Source organism: Carassius auratus, chromosome 29 (genome assembly GCF_003368295.1).
Source record: "Carassius auratus strain Wakin chromosome 29, ASM336829v1, whole genome shotgun sequence".
Classification (NCBI taxonomy): Eukaryota; Metazoa; Chordata; class Actinopteri; order Cypriniformes; family Cyprinidae; genus Carassius; species Carassius auratus.
The window spans coordinates 13498562-13526254 of record NC_039271.1 but is presented as its reverse complement, the minus strand read 5'-3'; the positions used below and the strand labels follow the sequence as shown (position 1 = coordinate 13526254).

At 37.6% G+C, this 27693-nt stretch overlaps 1 protein-coding gene across 8 annotated transcripts in view; it reads right to left on the bottom strand.

Moving 5' to 3' along the window:
• pparaa (peroxisome proliferator-activated receptor alpha a) overlaps window positions 1-27693 on the bottom strand; it is a 45647-nt gene that overhangs the window by 6669 nt on the left and 11285 nt on the right. The window contains exons 3-6 of one of the 8 annotated variants that reach the window (XM_026209687.1): window positions 17085-17164; window positions 11875-11965; window positions 2895-3134; window positions 2528-2706 (exon numbers count right to left, since the gene is read on the bottom strand). In XM_026209687.1, the coding sequence (XP_026065472.1) occupies window positions 2528-2706; window positions 2895-3126 (411 nt within the window). In that variant the 5' untranslated portion in view covers window positions 3127-3134; window positions 11875-11965; window positions 17085-17164. Of the gene's footprint in view, window positions 1-2527; window positions 2707-2894; window positions 3135-4413; window positions 5203-6985; window positions 8083-8961; window positions 9706-11874; window positions 11966-17084; window positions 17165-27693 lie in introns of those variants that run through there. The other 7 variants (XM_026209688.1, XM_026209684.1, XM_026209683.1 and 4 more) reach the window with 7 other exon arrangements.

Below are 27693 nucleotides of genomic sequence, written 5' to 3'. Positions count from 1 at the left end.
CCAAAGAAAAAGGAAAAGATCAAATCACATCAAATGACCCCTTCTTCGTGATCCCATGTTTTAAACTTTAGTTAGTGTGTAATGTTGTTGTTAGAGTATAAATAATATCTGTAAAATTCTAAAGCTCAAAGTTCAATGCCAAGCGAGATGTTTGATTTAAAAGATTTCGCCTACAACGAATGACCCGTTTGGACTACAGCCCTCTAGTTCCTGCAGTAATGACGTCACTAAAACAGTTTTTTGACTAACCTCCGCCCACATGAATTCACAAAAAGGGGGCGTGGTCTTGTTGCGCACCGACGGAGAAGAAGGAAAAGCTGTGTTTGTGTTTGTTGCCATGTCGTTGAAACACTGTTATTTTCATCTCGGGGTCCAATCATCTTTGTTTGGGCTTCCCAGGAACGCTATACTTGGAGATTAATGGTTACAATTTGTGTTTAACTCGGTTCCCGAAAATTATAATCCGAATGTAAAACTATGTGCAGCACATTTTGCTGAGGACAACTTCCTCAATCTCAATCAGTTTAAAGCCGGATTCGCACAAAGATTATTCCTGAAAGATGGAGCAGTTCCCTCTTTGTCTGGAGAAGGCGTTGTTTATGGACCACAACCGGTAAGTGTATTTTATTTAAGTTGGTGTGTTTAACAGTTTCTGTAACTTATTAAACAAAGGGCAACGCTGTTTAGCTTTGTTAAAGTAAAAATGCTCCTGTGATTATAAGTACATCTCCAGCACATGCTCCTGCCCACTTGCTTTCTTAAAACTAGCCCAATAGCGTTTCCAGGAGGGCAGCACGCGCTCAGCTGCTGTCGAATCACAACACAGGAACCGCTGACCCAATCAGAACTTGTTACGTATTTTTGAAGGAGGGACTTCATAGAACAAGGAAGTCATCAGGCCGTTTCTATGACAGTGAAAACAGCGGTATACAGATACAGTATGTGATTTGTGTGAAAAATACTGTTTTTTTCCCCTTGGCTTTTGGATTATTGTGAGTAGAAAAAAGACTCAGGGGTAGGTATGGACATTTTAAAAAAAGACTCAAACCACATGAATAAGACACTGGTAGCACAATCTGATTGGTAGAATTTTTTTGCTATGGATTTCTGCTACCTATCAGGGTTGCCAGGTTTTTACAACAAAATTGCTATCCCAATTGCTACTCAAAACTATCCTAATTGCATCCCCGTTCCCCGTTCCCCGTTCCCCGTTCCCCGTTCCCCGGTAAAAATTGTGTTCCAGGGGGTAAAATACACGCATTCCACGCATACACGCATTCCAGGGGCTGAATATCAATATACTTCAACCCGCGGACATGAAAAACAACTCACGACAACAGTGTTAAAGTAGCCCAATTCCGCAGGAAAACCACGGACTTGGCACAACTGCTACCTATCTTTTTAATGGGAGGAAGCACAATCTGAGCAGGTAACACAAATAGTCAGAACACCCGAAACACACCAAAATAAAGCTTGCCCATTTTAGGTTTGAAGATGATGAAATGAAATAAAAATGTAAATATTAGAATTGTATTTTTCTTTTAATATACTATAAAATAATTGTATTTCTATTTAATACTTTTTATTTTAAAACATAACAGAATGAACACACTTAATAAATTAGTAACAAAATAAATTAAGTGGAATAATACTATTATTATTACCCAGTGGCAGTTAATCTGTGTGGGTCTACAGAGTGCAATGCCACAAAAAAACAAAAAACAAACCGTGATACAAACAAACCGTTCCATCCTTGTTGCATATTTTTAGTTTTTAGCACTTGTTGCTTTATCACATCGGTCATAGTTAGGTCACTGTGTAAATATCAAACTATATAATTAACTAAGTCCACAGCGATGCTGATAGAGTTCCTTTCAATTCTCGAAAATAGTTCTTAATCAGCTATTTTGAAAGTAGCTTGACTATAACTACAACTACCATGTTTGCTTAAGACAAATTATTTATAAAGTATATTTTAATTGGTCTCACCAAAGTACAATGTGAAAGAGTGGTAAACCGCATCAGCAATAAACCTTGTTGTAATTGTCCTGATTTAATTGCACCATAAGGGGTGCCAATGGTCAAAGTCTGCTCTTGCTAGAGAAAAACACATGGCACATGGCAATAACTGGGCTTGGCAGTAGTTAACTGTAAAGGAGTAAGAACTGCGTGACCCAGGCTCAGCTGGAGTGTGTTGTGCGCAGTCCTTCTGATGAATTTGACATGCACCGCATGAAGCAACAGCTCTTGTACACGCTTCACCTTACATGTACGAAGGGAGAACAAGACACTGGGGAACCCTCAGTCTTTTTGCAAAGCAGCTATGAAAATACTGAAGAAACTCATGTGCTTTCTGTCGACCCCGGTGTGTGCGCTCAAGTGTTTTCCGTCCCGGATAGGTTTGTGGTTATGAAAGTATAACAGTGTCTGCACCGAAGCCAAGCAGGAAAAAGTTGAGAGCGTTTCGGTATTGACTCTTAGCACTCGTGTGAGAATTTTCCACTGTGCGCTTTGCGTGCACGCTTACCTTGCACCCTTCACACGCGTGCACTCCATAGTGGAAACCTGAGGCCCGGTCGGCGCAGATGCGGCACTCGAGGGCCAGAGAACCAGAGGAGTTCTCGTCCTGAACCGTGCTGGACGCAAACACTTCTGAGAACGGACTCGATGCCAGTGTTAAGACATCTACAAGACAAACACATCCCACTGGCAGTATGTATATATTTATCCTGACCCAGATGTAAAACTTATATATCATTTTTAAAGGCACAAATTAAGCATAAAATGAAGGCAATTATTTAATTCTTTAACTTGACAGATTGGTGTTAATTTTTTTTTAAGAAGCCTGATTGGGATTGCTGTTAGTATTGGGTTTTATGCCCTATATGCTCTACCTATGACAGCTGAGCTGTCTGCTGCGGTGTTGCTGCTCTGGTAGTCCAGTACGTGAAAGGAGTTGAAGGTATCATCGCTGAGAGACTGAGATATGTCTTCCAGCACCTCCATGTCACCAATGAGCTCTCCACACAGAGGGCTGTCCAGAATCTGATCGCTTAGCGGGGTCGAGGGACTGTACAGGCTCGGCATGTCTACCATGGCGCTGGACCACGGCAAGCTTTGAATCATTCATCAGTCTGCAAAGACAAAACGATGGCAAGAAAAGTGAAGATGGAGTTAAGAAAATATGTTTCATATCCTTAAAAAAGGCTGAAAGATGCGGTTTGTGCAAAAAAAAGCAACTAACAATGGTTCGGTTTTTTTGTAGTTTTTTCTTTTTTTTTGTTACCATTAATGGTAAAAGATAATTTATCATAGTTTTGCATGTACTTTTTATTATTTACATTGAAATAAAAAAAAATGTTTTTTATGTATATTAATATACTAAAATAATACATATATAGACCATTGTCATAAAAAGATTAATAATGCATAAAATAAAATCAAAAGTTATTATTTTTTAAATATTATATATATATATATATATATATATATATATATATAATATATATATATATATATATATATATATATATATATATATATATATATATATATATATATATATATATAATTATTTATTTTTTATTAAATTTTATAATTAATTTTAAACAGCTCGATTTGATTGTGATAATAAAAATTCATATATATACTTAATATGCAAACTGTAGCCTGGGCTCAGTGACTAGAAGTAGTTCCATTCAGAGCAACACTAAACAAGTGGCAGAAGTAACATGTTGAAGGAGGGTTGGCAAGGAAACCCGAGGCACAGATATGGCAGTATTTTATTCAGACATGAGGGGCCTGTGTCATCACTGTAGTGTGATCTCATTCGTCCTGCCATGTGAGCTTATCAAAGAGTCCGACCAAAGACCAAGAGCAATCGACTGAAGTGACCTGAAGATTGGGTGTAAATGATATTTCAGTGAAAACTCTAATTGGTTTCAATTTATATGCTTTTCAAAGAAGGATCCAGGGCGTTGTTGTGCTGCTGCTAAGTAGTTTTAAGCCTTGCGGGAGAGTTATTTTGATGGTCTTAATTTGCTTACTATGGCCGGATGTTTAAAGTGTGAGCAGGAGATAAAAATCCTCTACAAGAGAATTAACTATTTAAATCGAGTCAGATGCTTTCGAGGGAATTTTTATGGCAGCTCAAGGGGTCTCGTGGACAACGGCTGAAATGCCATTCCACTCAACCCTTTAATTTCTTACAGCAGTCACATGGAGACGGCTAACTAATGCCAGACTCGCAATCAAACCCTTCTGCAACAGATCACTGTTTTTTAGAAGAAAGAACAATACACTTTAACTGTAAGTGACAAACACAGCAAATCAAAAAAATAAAAAAATGTATAAAATCCTTTCCCTCTGTTGCAGTACCGCCTGTGCTAAAAAGCTGACAAATTTCACACTAACATTGACTACTGATAGCAGACAAGCCGTTCCCGCAGAATCCCATCATTAATCAGCTCTTGGCAGAGAATCTCAGTTTGCAGCTCCGTCTGCGAGAGGAAGCCATCCAGCTTTAAGTTATACCTGATCTCTCGGCTCTGTAGATTCACCTGAAGAGCAAAAATCTTACCCGGCTGTTCACATCTGGTTGTCTCCAGCTGTTGCAGCTGTAACCTGAGCACAGTGTGATCCTTCGGTCAATGCACATAGCTGTTCGCTCTCTCAAAGGTGAAAGACAATCATGTCTGACTCGCACCAGATTCTGCTTGTGACTCAGTGTGCACAGTCAAGCGTCCCGACTGGAGAAACATATGGGCAGCCATAACCACCGCACATTAGTTACTAAACTGCAAAAAAAACATTGTCTGAATCTGTTTTTTTGACCTGTTTTTAATATACATTATATACATAAGCATGCTTAAAAATAACTTGAGAAGAAAAAGTGCATCTAAATAGTAGTGAAACAAGATACATTAAATATCGATAATCGATAATTAAAACAGCATAACGTAACACAAGGTATTAAATACCTTTAATATTCTTCATCTGTTTTTGTAAACATTTTTAAAGTGCATCTAAATTTCCTTAAAAGGAGATGAATGACCTTGATAATATGATTGCATAAGATATGTTTTGACATATTGGCTACAGAAGGATTATAGTATATTGACTCTATATTACTCAAAACACTGCAAAAGAAAACTAAATAAAAAATTTGGTCTTGTCTTCCACTTCCGGTTAATATATAAATGTATAAATTTAAATATATAAACATGTTTAAAGGTAACTTTTTTTTAAATAAGCATCATGCTTAAATATAATATTAATATGTAAATGTTTATTCAAATTTTGATTTGTCTTTATACCTTAAATGCAACTATGTCTCAAGAAAATATACTTTTAAAATACTTTTAATTTCATTTAATGCATTTTTATTATTTGTAATAAAATAAATCAAAGCCAGCCATTCACAGTAAACAAGATTATGCACGTCCCATGCGTCTGAGTGCGACTGCATTGTGTACCTAACCATGTATTAGGGTGCGAGACAGAGAGCGATAAGCTGAAGCTACTATATTTATTCCGTGTAAACCCAGACACTCACATGGGCACACATACGCATGACTTGAGCCTCATGACAACGAGCGGGAGCCAAACGCCAGTTCACTGGAATGGAAAAGTGCCCATGGAGACCAGCTGAGCCATTAACCAGCAAAACCAAACCTCACAGACGCGTCCAAACTACAACCAATTCTACACAAACATCTCGGCGCATGAATGCGCTCAATGAAGTCCTATTAGGTTGATCGTGTAGTAACAATACAGCAGTCCCTGTGAGTATTTTAGATCCACAAGAGGACAATAAGTGTCAATGTACCTAAGCTTATCCCAAACACAGTGTTTTACAGACAGGTCATATTGATCATGTGTTCCCCATCATCACTTCAGAGCCAGCCTTGGACTCAACAGACGTAAAGCAAACACATGAGTGTAGAAATTTCCACTGCATCAGCCAGCTAGCAATGACAAAGCAGAATCTCTACCCACTGGATAGAAACAACAGATCAGAAGTATAAACACTCATCTCTGACCAGAGACCATATGTGAGTTGGTTTTTGAAAGAAATACTGAATCTGCACATGATAAAATGCACGTCTGTCAAGCTGCACGTGCAACAATTGTCTCTCTCCATAGTGGATGTGGGTCAAGACTATTTGGCAAAAATAAGGCCAAGTCTATTTGCTCAGTGTTGGTGAAGGGTCATTGCCATGATTCGTTTTTTTCTTTTTTTCTTTTTATTGATTTCTCAAAAATGCACACAAATTGTGTTTCGTTTTTTGGGTGGGAAAAGTATAATTACAGCTGTCCTGATATTATAAAGAAAATCTTTATTTAAAAAAAAGGGAAAGAAAACAGTTTAGCATTATTTATTCTTAATTCATTCATATCTTTTTATTATTATTTCTTAGAAAAAATATTTTACTAATTATAATTTTGTCCCCAAATCAAATTCATAGGATGCAACTAACATGTAGAAAACAGGTAAACGATAAATGGAAATCTAGACAGGACCCCTCAAAGACCCTCATGAATGTGTGTCTAGGCCAACAAGTCTCTTAAAATCAGACATTTTAGAAAGTTAGTTCAGCTTGTGAAATGTGTGAAAGACATAATTATATGTCATAATGAATATATATCATATAAAATACGTATACTGAAAAATATATATTCAACAACTAAAAATAAAGATCAAGATCACATTTATTCAAAGTGTAACGAAATCATTTTTCCTAAAAACTGCAAAAAGTTGTAAAAAATACGAATATCAACAACAGCGTGGTTTAAACGCTTTTTTTTTTAATCACTCTAATAATCTTAATTAAATCACTCAAATATAGCTACAACAAAGCAGCACACCGTTGTTGTGTCGAAGCAGAAATGCACACAATAGCTGTGAGGCCTATGCTTAAAGCAGACAGCACAACTCAAATCATCACGTAAACGCAGAGCAAAGCGGAATGAAATCAGTGCTTACCAGATCACGATTCATGATTCTGCTCTACCAACTGCCAATAAATACACGCACCCCTTCCAGGGCCAAAGTCCGAATACACACTCACACACACACACACACACACACCCTGCATGCCTGCTTCTCTCCGTTCAGGAGTTTGGCTGGCGTCACACCAACAAATGGACGCCGCAGATAAGAGAACATTAATGTCTGGATGAATGCGCTTAGAATCAAGACAGCTAGGATTTCAACAACAGGGCAGGAATGTCTTCTTTCCACACGCCGGGAAACATCCTGTCTCTTTAGTACATTCAACCTACAGAGAGACATTACGTCAAGGCAGACGGCTTCATATGGACTCTGAAATGCAAACATGGGGCAATTGAAGCAGGTGCATCCATGTAGGCCAGATGTTTCTCTAACCTGCTGATACAGTCATGGCCAAAAGTCTTTGTCTGTGTTACCACAAATTAAATATGATCATTTCTCCACAAATCTGCATTAATCTAATCTTATAGATGATATGATAATCAGTGTTTCACAAAGCCAAAGAGGGTGAAAGAGAAAGAAACCTGGCCATGGAGATAAGAGTATGGACAAGGCTATAAAATGACTTCACTTGAAGGGAACTCATTTGAAAGTTGGCTAAATGGGGGGTTAATGCTTCTGTATACACACTATATAATGAAACACGCAAAGTGTGAATAATGTGAATATAACATTACATACAAAAATAACTGTTTGTGAACTGATTTTGAGAAATCTCAGAGCCCACACAGTGATGTCAGACACTGGGAAGATGTCATGGGGCGGTAAGATATGTGTGACCCTTTAAGCATGTTACGTAACAGGACAGAATGGACGAGCTCATGAGGGCCTGTGGTCACTGATATGGGGGCTACGAAAGCTGCGCTGGATGTCACTGGGATCTTATTTAGTTGCAGAGATTGTCAGTGTACAGGAACTGAAATTATTACATTAAGGACCGTACAGAATTATTCATTAATGAATTCTTCAAGATGAGGGACAGTGAGCAAGTGGGACTAATTTATGTAAAAGATGTTTCAAAAGCAGGTTTATTACAGTTAACTAAAATCAAAACTAGATATATAAAAATGTGTTACTTGAAATAAAATAAACATTAACTGAAATAAAATGAGATATGTAAAAACACATTAAAAAACGAATTAAAATGACAAAAACAACAAGATTATACTAAACATGAACTAAACATTTTTTCATATTTTTATATATACAATATTAATAACTACAATAGTTTCTCAGCGAATTTAAAACTTTTCATCTTTTCAAGCCAGCATACTGTGGATCTGACATATTCCTCATAAAACCTATTACATCTTACACGTTGTAATTTAAAACCAAGGCAACAATTTTATAACAAACATCAAATTTTACTGGTAATTATTATATTATATTAGAAATGTAATATCCTCTTAAGTACTTTTATGTCCTTGCTCCTTAAATTGTTAGAAAGGTTAACCAAGGTAACTTAAAAACTACTGATTTATTTAGGCCTAGATTAAATGAAACTACATCTATTATACTGTTTAAATGGAATTCTAAACAGAATTCAAATTGTTTATGAAATTATAATTATATTATAATTATGATATTATAGATTATGTTAGTTCACATTACTACATCAACGTTAATGTTTACACTGTGGTAAAAGTGCTGTAAGATACTTAATAGGCCTATAATATCACTATAACATCTAACCAACTCTAAAGACCAACCCAGTACATGTAGTTAAATGCAACGGTTTCAACAGAGTTAAAATCTTGATCAACTCGAGCAAACGCGCATGTATTGTTCTTTACAGAGTATGTGATGAGACTCTCGCTGTGAAAATAGCACAGACATCTGTTCTTATGTGAATGTTTACTTTACTCCAGTTAAAAGCCAACGATTACAGTAATTACGGCCATAAAACCGGATAAAACATGATCATAATGCAACACAAGCGCTTTGTTTACATGAGCTGCGCGTCTACCTCCCAATCCCAGGCCGCCATGCAGGCAGGAATAAAACACACGGGCTCTGTGACACTGCCAACACTCAGCTCGGTGGTGCGAGGGAGGCTGTAGTACTCCACAAGCGTCCTGTTTAAAATTCACCGCAACCTCTGCTGTCAAACCACTCTGACACCAGTCGAGCTCTCCGGCCTGTCCCGGACGTGACAGCGCACACCTCCCGACACACCTATGGATTCGACCAATCGGCGCAGGATGTTCAGAGGAAAGCCACGCCCACCGCGATGGTCGCGATGATGATATTATTAAATAGAATAATATCTCGTCATATTACTTAACAATTAATGATAAAATAATACATATTACATATGTTGTTTTATTAATCAAGAAGTATGTTTAGTTACCTTAAAGAGGGATTACCTTTGGCGACTAAATGTCACAATAACGCACCTCTGCTGCCACCTGCTGGTGATATTCTAAAATTAATCAATGCTATCGTGTGTAAATTTGAAGACATTTTCTATCTTTGAGATGCTATGGACCCCCCACCAAATATAATCATCCATTATTTTACAAAGTAGTTAAAGATACCTAATATAAAGTGGGACCATTGTATTGAATATAATTTGGAAAATGACATTGTCATAGAAGAAAAACGTTGCTCTCAATCTGGCAATAAAGTATAATTTCATATTAAGTTTTCCTATTCACTGCAGTGCTGTACTGTTAATTATTTATTTAAATTAAATTTGTATTATTTATTGAATATATAAACATTTCCTATTTACTATTATACTGTACTGTTGGATTATTTATTTAAATCGAAATGTATTAGTAATAAAAAATAATTGTATTATTTATTTTTTATATTTTTCTGTAAACCTTTGCCATTTGAAAACCTTTGGCCCTCATGTCACAGTAAGATAAGATTTTCATTAACATTATTTTAAATACATTTAAAGCCCAATCCTCATTGATATTACAGTTCTGCCTTACTAGTTACTAGTTTGTTTAAAGTGTCATTGAGGGAAAAAACTAAAACACTTTTGAGAACTGAAAGGGAAACACTGATGTGGTCTCAAGGTATTAATATGAAACTCTTATCCTCTGTGGATTATTGTAATGTGCATAACAATGTCGTTTTGTCAGACTGACGGTAATGCTGACATAAGCATGCATAACACCTGTTTCCAAAGAAGCACAACTTTTTCAAGGTGACATGGCCATCACATTCTGTCCGCCCTTGCTGCTATTCGTCTTCTGTAAGTGCCAGTCTAGGGGCGCTCCTGTGGAGATGTGCCAGGCAGTACCCATAAATTGTGCAGCAGTGAAAGGTCAGCCTTTCTACAGCCCTGCAGTTTTTAACATCAGCTAATGGCCGTCTGGAGCCATGGCCATGTTTTATTTACAATACAAGCTACCCTGGCAGAAGCACTCTACTTGCTTCTGTACTGCATTTTTAATAACAAACAAATGAAATATCAAAACACCGCAGCTCCATTAAATCCTAGTGAACAAAATACTTTTCATTCCGTCACAGAATGATAGGAAAATGTTTTCAGTGACATGACAGTAAATGTCAGAATTGTCATTTTTGAGTGTACTGCTCCTTTAACTCGTAGATTTCTCGAAGAGATTTCTTGCGAGATTATTTTGCTCTTATTCTTTATAAACGTCAATATCATGCGTGAGGCAAAGAATTAAACAGGCAATCTTTGAAATATCAAACAGTTTATTCCGGTTTAAATATTACACACCTGAGCTCTATGTAATCCTCATGCAGCTATTAATGGCAAGATCATCATAATGAGAATCAGTCACTCTTCAAAAAAAACTGTCTGGCGATGTTATGCTGCCCTTCAGGGAAGGCAGTAGGATGTATAGTCATCTCCTGATGGGGCAAAAACACAACCCTGAAACCACACAACCTACTACCTCACCCTGTACGAACATCACTGCTGAATATTCCTCGACAACACAATGACACATTTTTACCTTTTCAATTCTTATCAGAAATACAGTATGCTACGTATACCTTTTTATTAGTATATATATTGTATATATACTGTTTTGAAGTTTTACAGTTCCTATTAGCTTTGAACCCACACACATGCTTTTGTTATCCTAGAAGATAGTATAGTCTTTTATTTCTTCCAAAAAATTGACACAGGCAACACTGCACTGATTTTGTCCAATCAAACTCAGTCATGACTGTGATGTAACCGAAGGCCACTGGCTATTAGTGAAAAGGGACAAGCCATTAAATACGCAGACTTTTTGTTTCAGAAGGAAAATTCAAGGATTTCAAGGATGTTTCAACAGCATCAAAAATGAAATAAATCAAATTTGCCATTTTTCTTTTAATTGCCATACTGTTATCATCACTATCAGCATATTCTGTCCTCTATATGGATTCATGCGAATGTATGACCAGTATGCGATGCAGCAAGAACAAAGCTGTTTTATTGGTAACGCTGAAAGTTTGGTATGAATCATCAGGTTTTAAAATTCTTTTATTTTATTGATAAACACACATTATTGCTGGGACCTGGAAATGTGTTCTTCTTTCCTGTTGATGTCCTCCATGTGATGGCACTACAGTCACTTCGGGAAAGACAGTAAGTTGTATAGTTATCTGACAGCAAGGGTTAAACCCTCAAACTATACAACCTACTACCTCACCCCAAACGACAGTCTCTCTTGTCCTCTTCCTGCAACAGCATCTTCCATTTCCTGTTTACCTCCTTTTTTCCCTAACAAGATGCCTAATAACTGCCCAGTGTCTAACAAATCACATGGCGGTAACTGACAGCATTAGGTAACTCACAGAACTGATGAAAGACACAGATATGTGAAGTGAAGTGTACATTTGTGGGCTTAAACTCTCTGCTGTGCACTAAACACAGCCCCTATCACCTCTGTCTCCAAAGCTTCAGTCAGGGATCCTTCCAAACCATCAAGGTCACCAGCATGAGAAAAGTAGATAGTCACCTTCTGGGTTTGCCATCTGTGAAAGAATGAGAGAGAGGATTATTCAGGCATGAAGTTCACATGCTCAAGTCAGTACATCAGCTCCATGTCCTGTTTGACTTGTGTCATCTGTTGTGCTGCCGACCCTGGCAGTATACAGGGGTGCACGAGCGGATTAGGACACCCCTGGTGTTTGGGAACTGGTGTGTGTGGTCAGAGCGGGTGGTGAGTCAGGTTATGGGCAGCAGTGTGGTTTACCTCAGACAAGTAACACACACACACACTGCTGACTCACAGAGGCCACCAACGTCACAGGGGCCAGTGGTTACACACATACATTTTCAAGTTAAGAAGATATTAAGATTAAAAATATTAGGACTTGTTTTCAAATGAACTCAAATTTGTTGATTTTTTTTATTTTTATGAAGAGATAATATACATACACATACATATATATATATGTGACATTTTAAATTAAATAACATGTATCAATAAAAGCATTTTTTACTAGTGTTCTCTGATTACCTCAAATATTTCTAACACATCACACAGTAACATGGAACAGTGACACCTCACCTAAGAGTCAATACGACTAAAGTATTTCCAAACATGTCATGCTCAAAGAGCTTCATGGAAAGAGAAGAACGGACGACAGAACTGACATGTCCATTTGGAAAACAGTCTGCTGTACTTCATCTAAAGCTGGTTCTTTTACAGCAGAGCTTGGATCGTGCTCCAAAAGAGAGCCAAGGAATCCAAGAGATGATACTTTCACTCAGAATCAACTCCATAACTAAAAGCAATGATTTACTGAGTGGCTTCAAATATATTTTGCAAAACCACTCAAACAATTTACACTCATCTGATTACTAACATATTAAGAACATTACCAGAGTATTATAAACATTGCTACTGATAAAAGCAGTCAGGTTGTAGTTTACATTAGTTGTGAAACAAACCATAGATCGTTACTTTCTTGAATTACTGGAACTTTTGTGAGCTATTGGAGTAGCCAACAGCCATAAGGTGGCGCTCATGCTTTATTCCCTCAGTTTTTGCCATTAAGTCACAATAGACCCAGTACACAGAAAGGCTGCTAAACAGTGATTCTTATTTTCTTTCATCGTTTGACTTTCAGCTGTATTGCACATTTACACTTTGTCTATATCCCTATTTGCTCAGTGTCAATCCTGCAAATACAAACAAGCAATACGACAAAAGAAACCTGATCGCGCAATCTTTCAAACAACATTTTGTTACAAAATGTAAGAACCGCTGATTGACAGAATAAAACTCTTGGCTGTTTCATCGCTCCAGAAGCAAAGCCATCTTCTGTGTTTGTATAATAAGTTTGTTCAAACAAAACCATAGAAAGAAAAAAAGAGCTCATGTGACTTGCCGGAGAGCGAGAGATATCTCAGACTGGTTACAACAGAGTGTGAATAACAATGTCTGTAATGGACTTTGAGCTTGAACTTTAAACTGCAGATTACACGAGTGATCGGTAACGTAATATTCTGCTTTGTCTGGGCAGGCCACGGCTCCTTGGATTTATTTTGTTGCGTTTATAAAGAATAGTTCATTTTGATGGAAGAACCTAAATGCGGTGAACATAAATTTGAGTAAGACAAAAAAGCGCAAACCATCACAATCACACAACAGAACACAAGTCTTTGCTAAAACTTCAAGCCGCTCTTGGTCTCAAGACTTCCCCATGACATCATCCTAGTGTTGAGCAATTACTCAGCTCCACTCCACCTTTTGTCACCTGCCAATCACGTCTGGCTCCTATTGTGTTCATGGGAAACAAGTTGAGAACTGCTATCCCCAAATGACCCAACAGTCCTCCACTCCTTTCACCACAGAGTCTATAGGAGTGTACTGGCCTAGAATCGTTATCGTAAAGAAAACGTGTCTGTCTACTTCTGCCATCATAATCAATGGTTTAATTTAGAATTATACATACGGATTCATTCAAAAAAAAAAAATGGTATGTGGTCATACTTGTTCATACTTGTTAAATCTAAAATTAGTGACACACACACACACACACACACAGATAAATTTATCTTTCGTCTATTTTCATTTTAAAATTAAATAGATCAGTAACACAAAAATATTAGCAATACTGCAAACAATATTTCTAATATTTAGAAAAAAGCGTGTTCATGAAAACATAAGCCCCTAATCTTAATCAATTTTCCCCCCTCCAGCTTCTTTAACTCCTTCAGATGCTAATCTAAATCTCTAAAAACACGCTCAGAACTTTTTTTAATTAGAGTTGTTTAGTTTAATTGTAATATTCAAGTGAAATAAACATTTTCAAATTGTGATGACTAATGATAACCAAACACTATTTTTTTCTAATAAAAAAAAAAAAAAAAAAAAAACAGGAAACAAATATGCGCGTTCATAAAAAGGTTAAAACTTTTTAAAATACTGGACACAACCACACCGATATGCGAGTGTCTATCAGCTTTTCTGCTGGTATCCTAAGGATACTGAAAATAACATAAACCAATAATTCCTCAAAATACTAATCTATACCTGCTTGATAAAAATAGAAAACGTTTAAAAGAATACGCACACATAATTTTCATCTTATCCACCTATAACTGTATTTGTCTGCACATTTATTTCTTTCAAACGTACACACACAAAAAAGAGGATGTATGATTTAATAATTATACAGTCCCTGCATATTTCACAATTTGAAATATTTAAAAATGCACCAATTAATATTCAACGATTTTCCCCGGCTTGAGACATGTAACAATACATGTAAAGTCGTGAATTCGTTTTGAACAGTACTGTATCTTTGGGAATTTTCCTTTTTCGTGCAAATCATCTCATGTTGTTGAGCTGAAATTCCACACAGCCATCAGAACGAACAAATGAAATAAAAATAAAAATCAAGTGATCAGTTGTTGTTTTTTTTAAGCTATAGATTAAACTGAAAATTAAAATTATAAAAAAAAAAATTATAAAAAAAAAAAAAAAAAATTATAAGGTGACATATTTAAGAATCAATGAGTCTTCTAATTATAATTTTTTCAATCACTTTGTTACAACCTGTGTTAAATTCCACCCTTGGATCTTCATCTGAAATGAACTAATTATCAATTCACAGTGTGTAGCTGTTAAAATACACCTCCAAACAGAATGAAGGAGACATCTTAAGTCTAGACTGTGTGTGTGAGAGAGGGTACACAAGTATCTTTTGAAAAGGGTGGGCATGGGGGGGGGTCTACACCCTTAACTATTACATACAGACACACACACGGAGGCGTGGGAACTCTATTCAGGGCTGAATCAGAGGTCTTTTATGGAGCACATGGCTGCAAGTGTGTCTGTGTGTGTGCGAGAGAGTGTGTGTATGTCTGTACGTGACAGCGAGACTGGGTGTCTCATGTCTGAGAATGCCTTGCCACAGTTTGACACACATGCATTCTATATTCACAACAAAATATTAGAAAAAATCTTAATCTCTAAAACTGTAATTTTCAGTTCCTTAAATAAATATTGCATCTAAATTACGACATAAACTAGTCAGCATTTGTGTGAAAACCATAAAATACAATTTTCATACAAAAAAAAAAAAAAAAAATTAGAAAGAAAAAAAAGAAGCAAAATTCTTTGGTATATATGACTAAATGGGGTACATTTATTCTTAAAATCTCCGTTCCTATGCCAACCCCCCTCTTCGTTTTTTAGATGATACCACCTGCTCTGTTCTTTACTCTATACATCATCTCTGGAACACTCCATTCACAACCAAAAAAGGGCCAACCATAGTGCATTTCTGTGCCAACACACTTCATCAGCACTGCCCCTGGTGTTCTCACTCGTACTACTAAACAGCCAAAATCATTCGTTTGAACGAAAAAGCACAACAGTTTACTTTAATGTCCTGTAAATTCTACATGACATGAATTGAGGAAACACAATGCTGTTTTACGTAAAATGCTAATTAAATATCACATTGCAGTCTGCTGTTAAATTCTGAATTCTCAGTGGTTCAGTAAACATGAATTTACCAATAGATCATTTACTTTTAAGAGGCCAATAAGAGTGTGTGTGTGTGTGTGTGTTTTAGAGAGAGAAAGAGAGACAGAGTGTGACAGAAAAAAAATAACATTAGGATGGTAATTTCTAAAAAAAAAAAATCTAAAAGACATCTTTGCATAATATGTATTTCTTAAATAAAAGCCATAAATAAAACATGTTTTAGACTGAGCAAATGCCTCTTATAAAAGTTAAACTGATACGTATGTTCATAGGTTAAAATTTGTATAAATTGCAGAAATTGTTCTATAATGAAATAAAATGAAATGCGGTCATGTTCGATATATTTAAATATGTGTACATTTAAACAATGATAGATATGAGTCAAACTGACAGGAATTTGAGTTGAATTTGCATGCCTTTACATTAAATGTCGAACCTATCGAAACTAAGCATCCAAAAGACAAAACAAACAAACAATAAATATAAATTTAAATAACAACTCTAACTGATACATTTACATAACGGAAACTACAATCACATATATTTAAATTTTAATGCAAAACTGCACAAAAACTAAGCTCTGACGTGGCATATACAATGGTTATATCCATAAGCGTCTGTGTTACAGTTCAATAATAATATAAAAATGACAAAAAATAATAATCGCAATGAAGTTCATAAGATGAATGACAATACAACGTGATAATCAAACACAAGGCCCAAATAGCTGATGTCCATTCATTATGTTTAAAATGCTCTGGTAAATGCACACCAAAGGCATCAGAAAATGAAAGGATGATTCGTAAACCCCTTTTTCTGATAACACGATTTAAAACTCTTTACGATTTAAGAACACGACTCCTCACTCACAAAAACATTAGCCCCAAAACTATGCACTGTGGAAGGTCGACTTCCTCACTACAGAAGAGCACGTCATATTGATATTACCTGCCTTTACATACCCCCTACGCCATTTTCTTTAGGAATCGTACCGTTTATAAAACACTTCGTATAACCCGTAAAACCATAACAAAAATATTTCAGAAACAATCTTAAGACACCAAAAAAAATCAACATTTGTATCAGAGAAACGAAAAAACAAACTAAATATGTACAAATACCACAAAACTCAAATATTCGCAACTTACCCGATAACATTGACATGCGTCTGTAGACAGAAACATTCCAGGACAAGTGCTGAAGGCCTTTTCTACTCACTTCACCAGCCCTGTGTTGAAGGAGAGTGAGAGAGAGAGAGAACGATAGAGAGAGAGAGAGAGAGAGAGAGAGAAGGAGAAGAAGAGGCGGTGAGATTTCCACAGCAGGCACAAGGCTGGGGGGCCAAGACAATCCTCCCACCCCAGCTGCGTGTCCCCAGCACCGGGCTACACATCTGCCTGTGGTCCCCTAGTCAGGACGACTGGGCTCTGGTCACAATTAGCAGCCCGAGAGACACGTGTGTCCATCCGTCTTGCAGTTAACAAGTCTTTGAATGAGGAATGTTAGCAAACAGACAAACAGAATGACCGCTGCATGTTAATGTCCCAGTCAGTCCGATCGCAGCATTGGCCCAGGCGTATGAATAATTCAGGAGCTTGAAAACCGAGCCCCCTCCCCTTTTCACCCCCCCACCCCCATCATGACTGAAATGCCTTCACTGGCTGAAGAGCACCAGAGGAGTTTTGTGAGAGAGAGATAGAGAGAGAGAGAAGAAAAGTACTTAAAAATTTAGCTTCGAACATTTCTGTTCAGCCGAATGCGCACACGGTCGCCACAAACGTCTTTCGTGTCATCGTGCAACATACTTCTTTCTTACGACCGAAGCATCTTTCACTCATTGCCTTTTTATGTCTTTTGTTTGGAATTGGCACCTGTCCCAGAAAAAGCTCCGACACCGCACCATCCTCCCGCTCTCCTTTCAGAGAGAGGGAAAAAGAGAGAGAAAAAGAAGAACTGTATGTGTGCGTACGAGAGAGGGAGGGCGAAAGAGAGAGAGGGCGGTGCTAAAGTGATAGAACTCCAGGCACCTCCCTTCTCCGGGACACGCAACAAGCGGGGAGAACACAGCCATTTTCAAAGCTCAGCAACGGAGAGGATCCATTAACCCCTGGCGAGGATGAGAACTCCACACACCTCCGGCTGCCGTAAATGCTCCGTTTGAAAGAGTCTTGAGGGTGACGAAACCGCAGAAGAACACAGCGATGAGGTTTAGGGAAGTGGTGGACAAGACATACTGGAAAAAACTGAAGTGGCAGAGAAACAGCTTGAGCCAATCGGTTGTGCTACAGGGTTAAAATCCTGTGAGTAGTAGAAATCCCTCCTTCTCTTGGCACAGACTGGGTGAAGGGGAGGAGACTGAACTGTGGAAAAAGCAGCAGAGGTTTTTTTTTTAATTCTATCTGCATAGAGAAAGAGAGAGAGAGAGAGAGAGAGAGAGAGAGAGAGGGAGGGAATTAGAGAGAAGAGGAGATAAGGAAAACTGAAGTAGAGGGGAAAAAGTTGATGATGAAACCGAGAGGCAGTGGAGTACGTGAGCAATCTTTTTTCTTTTTTTTTTTGTCGTTCCAGCCAGTGAGCGAGAGCTGGAGTAGGGAGGGAGGGAGGGAGTACTGGAGAGAGGAGGGAAGCGTGACACAGACTCCGGTTCACCCGGAGAGTGCACACAAACATACGCTCACACCCGTTACGAACCATTCAAACACAATTTACCAAACGCGCAGGCGCTCCGCCGCCAAGACCAAAACTCGATACTTGAAGCTGTCCTCTGGTTTCAAAGCAATGACTAACAATACAAGCAATCAGAAACGAGAAACAGTTAAAGAGTCAGCAGTTTAAAGGTACTACACCATGATGGAGGGTTCTGGGAAAAGTGGAGTGCACAAATGTTGGGGTGTCTTTGTACATCCCACCGTCCTGAGTAGGAGTCGAGAAGTGTCAGACGTATGGGCGAGACGGTCTGGAGGTGAAACATCTGTCGCAATTTTTAAGGGAGATTTCATCTGCAGTGACCGCATACACACACACACACACACACACACACACACACGTTCACACATACACACACACTGCAGCCGTGGCCTACCTGAGAATCTGCCCGGTGGAGGAAAAATTAGCAGAGCATGCTGCCAATCATGCTTTTCGATCATTTAGGGTGCACCTCCGTCACGCCTCACTTTTGGACCAGAAATAACTTGCGAGGCAGTCCCGTGTTGGGGATGCAAAAAAACAAACTCAAGATTGCGTTATTCTGTGGCTTATTTTACCAACAATCCTTTGCGCGGCTATTGCGCGCTCTCGTAAAAATGCCAGTACTGCCGAGTGCAAAACTTTTTTTGTGGTTAATCAACGTGGCGATTAAATAAAAGTTCAAACAGATGATCTCTCTACTGTGAACGAGCCCAAAGAGAATGCAAAAACACATACCGGAACATGCAAGTGAGGGGTCTGCGCCTGCTTCTGTTCCTCGGACTGTATCACAAACCTTTTCTGCATTTAGTGAACTAAAGAGTTGATAAAAGCATGCTCGTCGACCAGTGAACATGGCTGCATTGAGGGTGCTGCTGCTCATCAGGCTGTCACACGCAGATACACACACACACACACACACAGACGTGGAGGAGGGACTGAAAGCACCCGGTCCGCCCAGATTTTCTTGCCTCATTCTCGGCCTCCTCTTTCTGGCTCCCTCATGGCACTGACCTCTCATTACACACATATATATACACACACACGCACTCTCACACACATACATACACGGTTCCTACATACTGCACACTATACCCTCAATTCCACACCAAATCTGGGCCGAATCACACCCATTTAAAACCGTTACAGCTAAATGAAATTCCAAGTGCTCATCCCCTTTTTTCCGAGTCCGATTCCCTAATGGCTACAGGTCGCGCTCTGGCACAAGGTACGACGCGCCCATGTCACATTGCGCCATGTCCGTCAGCCAATCACGAAGAAGGCGCGCCTCACATGAGAAAGTGTGCATCCAAAATTGCGCTTGTAACACATTTTTTTCTATTTTATTTCCCATTCTCTGTTGTTGATTCTCAGGAGTCCGTTTTCTTGCTTGTTTACTATAGGACCTGCGAGCAGGGAGTTGGGACTTGGCACACGTGTTGTGTTGTACATTGCATTAAAGTTCATTTGAGGATACAATTTTGGTTTTGGGTTGGCTGCCAAGTCCCAAACAGTGAGCTGTTCTGTAAGGCCCCATCCTTCACAAGGCTCAGAAACTATGATCAAACGCCAATCAAAACAAACTCTTTATGGTAGTTTTCAGGGCTCAACCTCAGAGCACTTTAATGCACCATCGCTGAGATCATTTTAAAAAGACTCTCATGTGATTTGAATAGCGTGTATGTTTTCTGGGGTTAAAGTTACCAAAGAGCAAAAACGGCTACAGTGAGTTTTCAGGTCGCTGTCTTCGCAAGGTTGAAAAGCACAGCGTGCTGATCACTTATGCAAAAGGTCAACATTTAATAAATGCATCTGACATGATTGAACACATTTTTTTTATCTTTAGTTGACATTACATTGATCGAATTTCAAAACTGAAGCAGAGAGAACAAAATGGTCTCGAAACATTAATGCATGTCAAAAAATACCTTACTAAATATGAAAATGCACATTAACCCTTTCAGACCTACATGTGAGATTGAAGCGAAATAAAATAATGACGTAAACGAACGTAAACAATGTAAAGCCATTCACCAGATCACAGATCCTAATAACTGTCAGTAGGAGCTTTAGAGTATATTTTCTTTTCCTCCCGAATGAACATCAGGGTTTTCAGCACAATCAACTAGAAAACGTAAAAAGCATCCAATAGGAATTTGCACATGCACATCACCGAGCTGCTATTTTCCACCCATAATTATGTTTTTGTGGAGTAAAAACTAATAGCATGAGCTTCTTTAACCTACAATCTTTCATCAGAGCTGTGGGACAGCTAAAACTAACAAACAAAAACAACAGCAGTGTCTCAATATACACAACATAACACTCCCATAAAGCAAAACATTTATTAAAACACAACAAGAAATTCCTGGCGCAGATTAAAAAGCATTTCAGTCCTAGTTGATGGTTGTACTTCCGCAAAAAAAGCAACACGTTTAAGATCTAAATAATGTCCATCAGAGTCGAAATCTTTCGCAAAAAGGTCTGGAGTTTACACTTATGTAGAGAAAAATGTATATTCAATAAAGAACAAGCCCACATACACACTAAGAAATGGATTTTTGAAGGCATAGTGTATGTGTTAAAGAGATTTAAGCCAATTAAGCAGCATCTGCACAACACGACAGAAATCAAAACAGCTGGGAAATAATCCGAAAACCATGGCAAGATCTGATCGGCCAAACTTTCATATTCATGTCATATTTTCAGACACCCTTTTCCTCCGCCGCAGAGGTAGCAAATGAACTTGCGGCGGTGGTGGTGGTCTCTCCTGGGCCCCCGTGGGCACGTGTCTACAGGACTCCTCAATTACAGAGGTGAAATCTGAGGTCAGCCTCTGTAGAGACAGGAACAAAGGGCACGACCCACAGGTCAGAAGTGCTAGACTGGAAGCAGGCTGGTCCCCATTGAGAGGGAGGGTGCTGTTTGCTTTGTGTAGGTAAAGATTACTAAAACACAGACAAACAGAGATTAAGAGGTGAGCCCCTTAGGACTGTCACTCAGAGGGCCCCTCCATCAACTCCGATTAACTCCCTTGACCTCTGCCTGCCATTAGAAGACGCTTAATGACCCTCACGGCTCGCTGCGGCACTGACAGAAACATGAGCGGAGCTCTGGTAACTGACTGACAACAACTGATAATTATTATTATTTATTTATTTAAAATCTGTATTAATTTAAAGATAAATTTCAGCATAAGATCTGAATAGTATATAAAAAAATGCACTGTTTTTTTATATATAATTATAAGTAGCATTAAAAGTAGCAAATAAACGGCTTAAAAATTATTATAATAAATTTAAGTTATTATACATAAATAAAATAAATACATTTATGCATTTAGCAGATCATTTTCTCCAAAGCGACTTACCGTGCATTCAGGCTAACATTTTTTACCCAACATGTGTTCCCTGGGAATCGAACCCACAACCTTGCGCTGCTAATGCAATGCTCTACCACTTGAGCCATATACAATATTTTGCAACAAAAAAATAAAGAACTTAATCAAACAAAGATAACTACATTAACTCTTGTAACTGAGAAATTTCAAACTGTAACAAACTAATAATTAACCCCCCCACTTTGTAATAAGAATTATGATGGATTACATTAAAGAAATATCAAAAGAAAATGTAGTACATGTTTTAACAGATTCTGTGGGTGTGATTCGATTTTTCCACAAACTTGGAAGTTGCCATTGTTACACACATACACACCTTGTTCTCGTTCTGAGAAAGTTTGCCATGTGATCTACATTTATGTTTTCTTGTTGTCCTGTTAGCTAATATGAGGACAACTGTTCTTCTGTTAGTAGAAAAAATATAGATGACATTTATTAATCATAAGCCCATGCTACTTGTATGGTGTTGTCTAAGAATATATCATATCCCTGTCCTACCAGTGCACACGAAAGCCTTTTTATTTTATTTTTATCTACCAAAATGTTTTTTTATAGGCTTGTAACAGTACCATTTTTGAAAGCAACAATATCACACAAGGGAAACTAATGTTGTGTCCATGAGGAAAAAAGTTCACGAGCTCAATAATTCCAGATGAAATCAGTAAGGATTAGCATCAATATTTCTGATCCATTGGGATATGACTGCATAATTTTGCAAGGGTGGGGCAGCTGTGCTACAGTACAGTAAAGGTCTGAAACCACAAAATGGAGGACAGTTAGAGAACATGGCGGTCACCTCTGATAAGAGCATGCGCTTATGTCCACGCAGGCAGGATGGGGCGCCCTGCATGTCATTATGCAGATATCTGTATTATAAATACAACAATACTTTGGTGTAAATTTTGTAATGAAAGAAACCGTTCAGTGTGATTGTTAAGGTTCTGCAAAAGAGTAGGCATAACCTTGAATGTGTGTGTTCAGAGTGCCAAGCCATTACATCGACGGTCAGCACTGATAAAAAAAAAAGAAAGAAAAAAAGGCTACAAGGAAGAATACTTTTAAAACAGATATAGTAAATATAGTAAATAAATGAATAAAATCTAGGTTAAAGTCGGGGGGAAAAAGTCAGAATAGAAATAAAGTTTGGACTGGGTTTGCATTCAAGTTACTTTCTACACAGTGTGTAGAAACAAAAACTTTTTTTAAGAAATCATTTTAATGCATTAATAGAAATATATATAAATAATATATATTTTAGAAGTGCTATGATATTACAATTATTTTATGATACTGAATTCTGAGAACTATTGCTTTGTAATAGCAACAAAATTAAAAGGTTGTTACACAACATTTTTATACATTTATTTTTTATGGTTATTTATTGCAGATGCATTTACTGTAGTTTAGTAGTGTAAACACTGTTATTATAAAAGACAAAGCAAATGAATAAATTGAGTAAAAGGTTCATTAGGCATCGCAAACAAAGAAACAAACTAACACAATATGACAGAGGCAGAATGACATATCACTGTGCAATGATGAAGTGACATTTTTTTTTTTTTACATATAGGCTAAGTGCTTTTTTACTATTATTATTTAAACATAAAAAGAGAAAACATCTTTAGTTTCCAAAAAAGAAACAGGACGACTGAAAACTATCGAGACAAAAAAAAGAGTCTGATGCAATGAAACTGAACTTTCTTTTGAAAGGAAAAATGAACGACAACATTTATAACCCCAGCACTTATGCTACCTTTTGACAGAATATATTTTTTTTTACTAATTATGTTTTAATTTGAAATGTTTAACAACCAACCTGAACTTGATTTATCCTCCTTTTTCTTTTACCGGCAGTGGAGATTAAACAAGTCCAGAAGTGTGCTCCTATTAGCAATTATATAAATACACCAATTTTAAAAAAGGCAGAAGCTTTAAGTCTTTAAAATTAATATATTCCTAACACATTTCTGAATTATAGCATTTTGATGCGCTGAAGGAAAAATGGGTTTAACAGTGAAAGATATGACTGAATGGCTCTGCTGTCTTTGATTTGCTTAAAACGAGAGCCATTTCAGCAATTCATACTTTATTTTAAATTACTATGCATTTGGATTCTCATCAAAATCACATCAAATTATTCATTTTTCACATTTAATTTGATGTCTTATCATTCATATTTTTAAATCAGTGCAATAACATCTGTTGGGATTCATACTTGCATAATCCGGTTCCTAAACTACTGAGCTTGGTAGTCTGTATAAGAAAAAAAAGGCTTTTTTTCTTTCTTTTTTTGATCTTTACATTTCATGTAACTAAATACTAAATACTTGAGTATTTTATCTGTTATCTGACAGCTGGAAACACACTGAAACATTTTAAAAACTACTTTACTCTAAAATAAACTCACCTCAGTCGTGTAGGGAAAATGGGACACCGATTTAAAAAAAATAATAAATCGACTGGACAGGCTTTCTCCTTGTGCACTTCACAAGAGCTCACTCGCATGGCCGTTAACTGCCGCATGCTCCAATCTCCAGAACTTTCTGCCGAGCACTTTGTGTTTGGAGAGAGGAGCAGGACTCTGTGGCACTTTGATTAACTCTGAAACTTCCAAAAACTTACAATCAGACCATTTCATAATAAAAACAGCACAAATTGAAATGAAAATGAACAGGTGCACTATTTTTGAGGGGACACACACTGCTCATAGAGCTAAATATATCACTTTAAGTTGTAGGGGAAAGGGCATAAACCAAAAAAGACATTATTCTAACAAATGACTAGCAAATAATTAACCACAAATGAACTCCAGCCCATTGGTATACTAAAATGTGAGATCCTAAATAAGTTTTAAATAGTGCTAAATTATAAATTACTTGTGATGTATTCAAACATTTTGAGAGGGAAAGATGTTTGAAGCTACGTACAACAAACCTTCAATCTTTAAAATGTATGCACAAATTAATTGCTACGTCTGTATCCAAATATTTCCCTAACACGCAGTGCAGGCATCATTCAGTGGGGTGTACTCCCACCTAAATAACCTCTGATGCTCCACTCCATTCTGGTTTGGGTCTAATAATACACTTTAACACACTAGTCCTTCTTAATTTTCCTTAGTTCTGGAGAGCTGTGTGTGTGTGTGTGTGTGTGTGTGTGTGTGTGTGTGTGTGCGAGGGGAATGGGGACAGTCCTGGCACTTAAAAAGGTCTGGCTCTTAAAAGCCAGTGCAGGCTGCTTCTGCATGTGCCACATCACTTTGCTTCTGAGTGGATGAGACCTCCAGGATTTGCCCCAGCTGAGCCTTCAACACCCAGTCAACCCTCTTACCCCGAAAACGTCAACGTCCGGAGCGAGGGATGTGCCGGATGATGCTTTGTTATCCTCACACCCTCTAGATGACGAATGTTTTCATTACATAAATGTTTTTTTACTGCTGATTTACTCTCTATATTTAATAAAGAAATAATTGAAGCTTGGTTTTAATGATATATATAACCTTCCAGTGCAACTTCCTTTTTTAATTGAGCTCAGCTTCAGACTAAATTTAGTCACTATGCAGTTTAAATTTTAGAGCAAAAGCAGATCATTTGACCCAGACTAGAATCTGTCAAAGGTCTTAGTTACATACACTTTAGTTTTAATTAATGCAACATAAAAAACAACAACAACAACCTTAGTACTGCATCATCTTAATTTCATCTATAATTTCTCAATCATTCCTGAAGTACCATGAAACGTTGGCCTAGAGGTCAGCTTCCTCTCTCTGGAACGACAATCTCTGCCTAGGTCATCATTGCAAGTCTAAAATAACATCCAATTTTTGAAGACCCGCACAAAATGAGGCACTTGTCATTGCTGGTGTTCAAGGACATTATCCTGGTTAAAAATCATTTTAAAACGATGATTATAGGTCAGTGGAGGCTCATTATCACAAACGTATTATCTTGTCATGGTTTTTTTTTTTCTCGTATTTTTTGTTCCATTAATTGTCTGCGCATGAGTGTTCTCCCGATGGGAATCCCAACCTTTAATAGGCTGAGGTGAACATGGTGCAATATCGGCCTGGTGGCTGCGAGGCAACGTCTGCCATCATCGCTCTAGTTCCAAGGCCCAACAGACATGCACGCTCAAGTGCCACATGCTCTTCCCGTCATCTACAGACAGCATTAAAGGGCTGTGTGGAATTTTGAAATCATAATTACATTGCAAATTGCGAACAGAGTGAGTTATGCTGCACTGGAACATTATCTGATCTATAGCTAAGAATTGTGTTATCCTTATATAGCGAATCTCTAATAAGACAAATTTACTTAAATTTGATCTGGAATGGAATAAGATAAGATTTTATTGTCCCCAGAAGGAAAATAGATGTCTTTCAAGTTTATGTATTCATTTTGCTATATAAAGTTTTGTGGGTGTGAGCTTCTAAGACTGAAAGTCACTGTCCATTCCCTCTGTGGGGGTTTCTCCACTCAGCCTGGTAGAGTTTGGAGTGGTTGGGGGTGAATGACTATAGATACCAACGGTCATGAGCGTGCAGGCTATAACAAAAGCAGTCTTTATGTAGCATGCATGCTGATCCAGCAGCCCACGTTTTGTGCTGCAATTTACACATCCAGCTCAGAGGGGATAAGAATGGGCCACAAGAGAGATGCAGAGATTTACCACTGCCTTCCTGCGGCCACACTAAAAACATTGTTAAAAGCAAAAACTCTGACACTGTGAAAATGTCAGAAAAGCTAACAGTGCTAATAGAGATTTGCTTCATGTGTACAATCGACATTCTTCTACAAATCCTCATTTTGTACTTCTAATCAGTGACCCAGGAGCAGTGTGAGACATTTTTTTCTTTTTTTGTATGGACACTTTTTATTTAACTTCTTTTGGCCCGATGCATGCAACAGCCGCTGAGTGGCATCAAACAGCTTGAAAGATCATAAACCATTTTTTTTATATAACATATAATATAATATGATATAATATGTATATAAAACGTTAAAAACACATACTAACATGAACGTATGAAATTCTTTTTAAAGCAATATGTTGTAAACTAGGCTCAAATACTGATAATTAAATTACGTTTTAAAGTAATAAACAAAATAATTAACCCAAAAATGTCATAATTTAATCACTCTAATATTGTTCTAAATATGACTTATTATACTTTTGTCTTGTGTAAACGTCCTTCTCTGTTTGTGCGCATATATGCAGGAGTGTGACATATGGAAAGTACAGAGTTAAAGCTCTGAGGATTGAGCCGTGAGCTAACTCCAGGATTAATTATGAAGACCTGGGACTTCTGGTTCAATGTGTGCACGTCTAAGAAGCTATGTGTCAGCACTGCAGCCATTCCAACTGCTTACAAACAACAGTCCAGAATGAACTCCATTCAATCAGATATGTTCTGTGTTCTTCTGCCTCAATGTGCAGACCTACAGACACATGCATGCACGGGCTAAATAAGCATGTTCAAGTGTGATAATCAAATTATTGTTGGTGTTTGCTTGAGGGTTACCAGGGGCCTCTCTTCAATCTTATTCCCAGCGTAGAATTAATCACTCATCAGACATCTGAGGTTTAGCTATGCACAAATGCACACACACAATATACATGTACAAACACATTCTCAGGGAGACGGGCAGAGTATATCATGACTACCAAGGAAG